Here is a 2,957-nt window from a genome sequence, read left to right as displayed (position 1 = left end):
TGTATCTCATCAAAACTCGGCTACATGCCCCACTTACACCAATCCATGGCCAAGGCACATAGATTATCATATTTCATCCCAGGTCTAAGATAAGAACTTACCCTCTCCAAAAATTGGAAAATCTCCACCAAATACCTAAATGGATAGGTGTTCTCCTGGCACAAACTGGTATGGAAAAGGCTTTGGGGTAGGCAGCCAATACATATACAGCAACCAATGACAGAATAAATTCCAAAATCAATGCATGATCAATAGTACCAAATTTGGAGAACAAGTATGTAAGATAAAGACTGAAAACTGTTTATTATATGTGACATTTTTATATGTAGACCATTGTGTGCTAAATCCCTGGTGACTTCTCTAAAAGGATTTTCTGGAGCAAGCTAGCTTGTTTTGGCTTGTTCAATGAATACGAGGTATAAGGTAAAATAAACTTACCTGTAAAGGGTTTTTACAGAGTAAAGGGAAAATAAGAAGGATACCCCCCTCCCATCCTTGACAGATTTGATTTTTGAAGGAGATGTGCAACACATCAAGGGAAGTAAAAAGTTCAGATGAAGGAAAAAGGTTAATGCATCTGGATCCTTGGAGAGGGCTAGAATGTATTTGGAAGTGCTGGCCTTGAAGAGCACAGAGCATTAGCTAGAAGAATGCACTCTCCAGTCCTAAAACTCTTGATATACTCCTAGCCTTGCCACCTCCTCTTTCTCAGGCACTGTTTCATTTGTGAAGTGGGGATAATAAAACTGAACCCATCTTATAGAGTCATTAGGAGGTTTGAAAGAAATGATATACTTAACACAATTCCCTAAATATAGGAGACACTCAAATCTGTTATCTGTGATCATTAGGATTAATTATTATTTATAATTATATTTACTCCTATTTACTCTCAGATATGCAATATTTTATTTTATATTTGGCTTGTCATTAAGTAACCTGCTTACTAAAAGTGGTCTTGGACCAATGGTGATAATCACATCATAAACTAAGTATTAAAATTATTAAGCCTGTGCACCTGAGTTTCATTTAAACTAAAAAGTCCAATGTAGTGAGTGATGGGATATATTCAAGTAATTTTGTCATGGTGATCTCTATAAGCCCAGTGAAGAAGGAAAACAAATTTTTAAAAATTTCTATTTAAATTTAATTAACATACTATAATATTCATTTCAGAGGCAGAATTTAGTGATTCATCATTTAGTTGCATACATCACCCACTGCTCACGACTTCAAGTGCCCTTCTTAATGCCCATCACCCAATTACCACCCCCACACTCCTCCCCTCCAGCAAACCTCAGTTTCTTTCCTATAGTTGAGTCTCTTATGATTTGCCTCCCTCTGTTTTCATCTTATTTTATTTTTCCTTCCCTTCCCTTATGTTCATCTGTTTTGTAAGAACAGAAAATTTAAGGGACTAAGAAAGGTTCAAGTAAGAGAAGAGAGAATTACATATTTATGTGGTTTAAAAAAAACACTTAGGGAAATGGTCAGAATAATGATCTAGAAATGTTTGAGAAATTTTTTTAAGAAAGACTTAAGTATGGGGTGAAAATTAAAGTAACCCCTTTTGGCTCTATCTGCAAAATTTATAGTCACATATTTTTCCCTCATATATCCCCCTTTATATAGTAAATTTGCTGCTAAACTTATTTCCTCCAAATTCTTCATTTTTTTTCTCTCAGTCAATTATATCTAACTTAATTAGCAAGGCAACTAGGGGATCTATGTTTCTGCCAGTGATACTTAATCTTTTTAATTTTTATCGTCAGGTCACTTGAAAATCAACTCTCCTCTCCCAGTCAATGGGTGGATTAAATGACTCTGTGATCATGGAGATTGTGTTACTGGCCCTTTCTTTCTCTTGGGAGAAAAAACTTTTTCTCATCTTGATATGTTCTTTGCTCTATTTAGGGGTCATCTTGGGAAACCTTTTTATTTTGTTTTTGGTAATTTTTGATTCTCACCTACATTCTCCCATGTATTTCCTGCTGGCCAACCTGTCCCTCATTGATGTGGGTCTTTCCTCTACCACAGTTCCCAAGATAATCAAAGACCTCTTACATGAATACAAAGTAATTTCTTTCCAAGGTTGTATGACACAGATATGTTTTATTCTCATCATGGGAGGAGTGGAGATGGTGTTACTCATACCCATGGCATTTGACAGGTGTACAGCCATCCATAAGCCTCTTCACTACTTGAAAATCATGAATCCTAAAATACATATTTCATTTGTAATCACCGGATGGGTAACTGGGGTGATCCATGCTATGTCTCAGTTTTTATTTGTTATAAAGTTGCCTTTTTGTGGGCCAAATAAAGTGGACACCTTTTACTGTGACTTTCCTAAGATCATAAAGCTTGCGTGCACAGATGCAGCCAAGTTTGAGTTTATTGTTGCTGCCAACAGCGGCTTCATGAGCATGGGCACCTTCTTCCTGCTAATCCTTTCCTATTCGTTCATTTTGATCACAGTCCGGAAACGTTCTTCAGGAGAATTGTCCAAGGCATTTGTTACTTTGTCAGCTCACATCACTGTGGTTTTGTTGTTTTTCACTCCATGCATGTTTTTGTATGTCTGGCCTTCTCCCCCACCTTCAATTGATAAAAATCTGTTCATCGTGGACTTTGCTATCACCCCTGTCTTGAATCCTGCCATCTATACATTACGGAACAAAGACATAAAGGTAGCTATAAAAAGACTGTGCAAAAAGATATCTTATTCCAGACTGTGTTGACCACTTTTTTGGGTGAGTTTTAAAACTAAACATCCCATTACACACTGACCTATCCCTACTTAGGTACCTCAAATTTAACATATCCCGAACAAACGCATCATCTGCCATCCTAAGCCTGCTACTACTTCACCTGTGGAGTGTACAACCATTACCAATCACGGGAATGTAAATTCATCACACTAAGAACTGGTATTCTAACAGAGAACAGCATAATCT

The 2,957-nt window shown here is 36.9% G+C and overlaps 1 protein-coding gene across 1 annotated transcript; it reads left to right on the top strand.

Moving 5' to 3' along the window:
* Nucleotides 1-1,805: 1,805 nt before the first annotated feature.
* Nucleotides 1,806-2,741, top strand: LOC123786337 (olfactory receptor 4F21-like). The gene has a single exon (XM_045788571.2). The coding sequence runs from the start codon at nt 1,806-1,808 to the stop codon at nt 2,739-2,741; it is 936 nt and encodes a 311-aa protein (XP_045644527.2).
* The last annotated feature ends 216 nt before the right edge of the window (nt 2,742-2,957 follow it).

The sequence above is a fragment of the Ursus americanus genome, chromosome 9 (assembly GCF_024610735.1).
Source record: "Ursus americanus isolate L20-20 chromosome 9, mUrsAme1.1.p, whole genome shotgun sequence".
Taxonomy (NCBI): domain Eukaryota; kingdom Metazoa; phylum Chordata; class Mammalia; order Carnivora; family Ursidae; genus Ursus; species Ursus americanus.
This window is presented reverse-complemented; position numbering and strand designations above follow the sequence as displayed.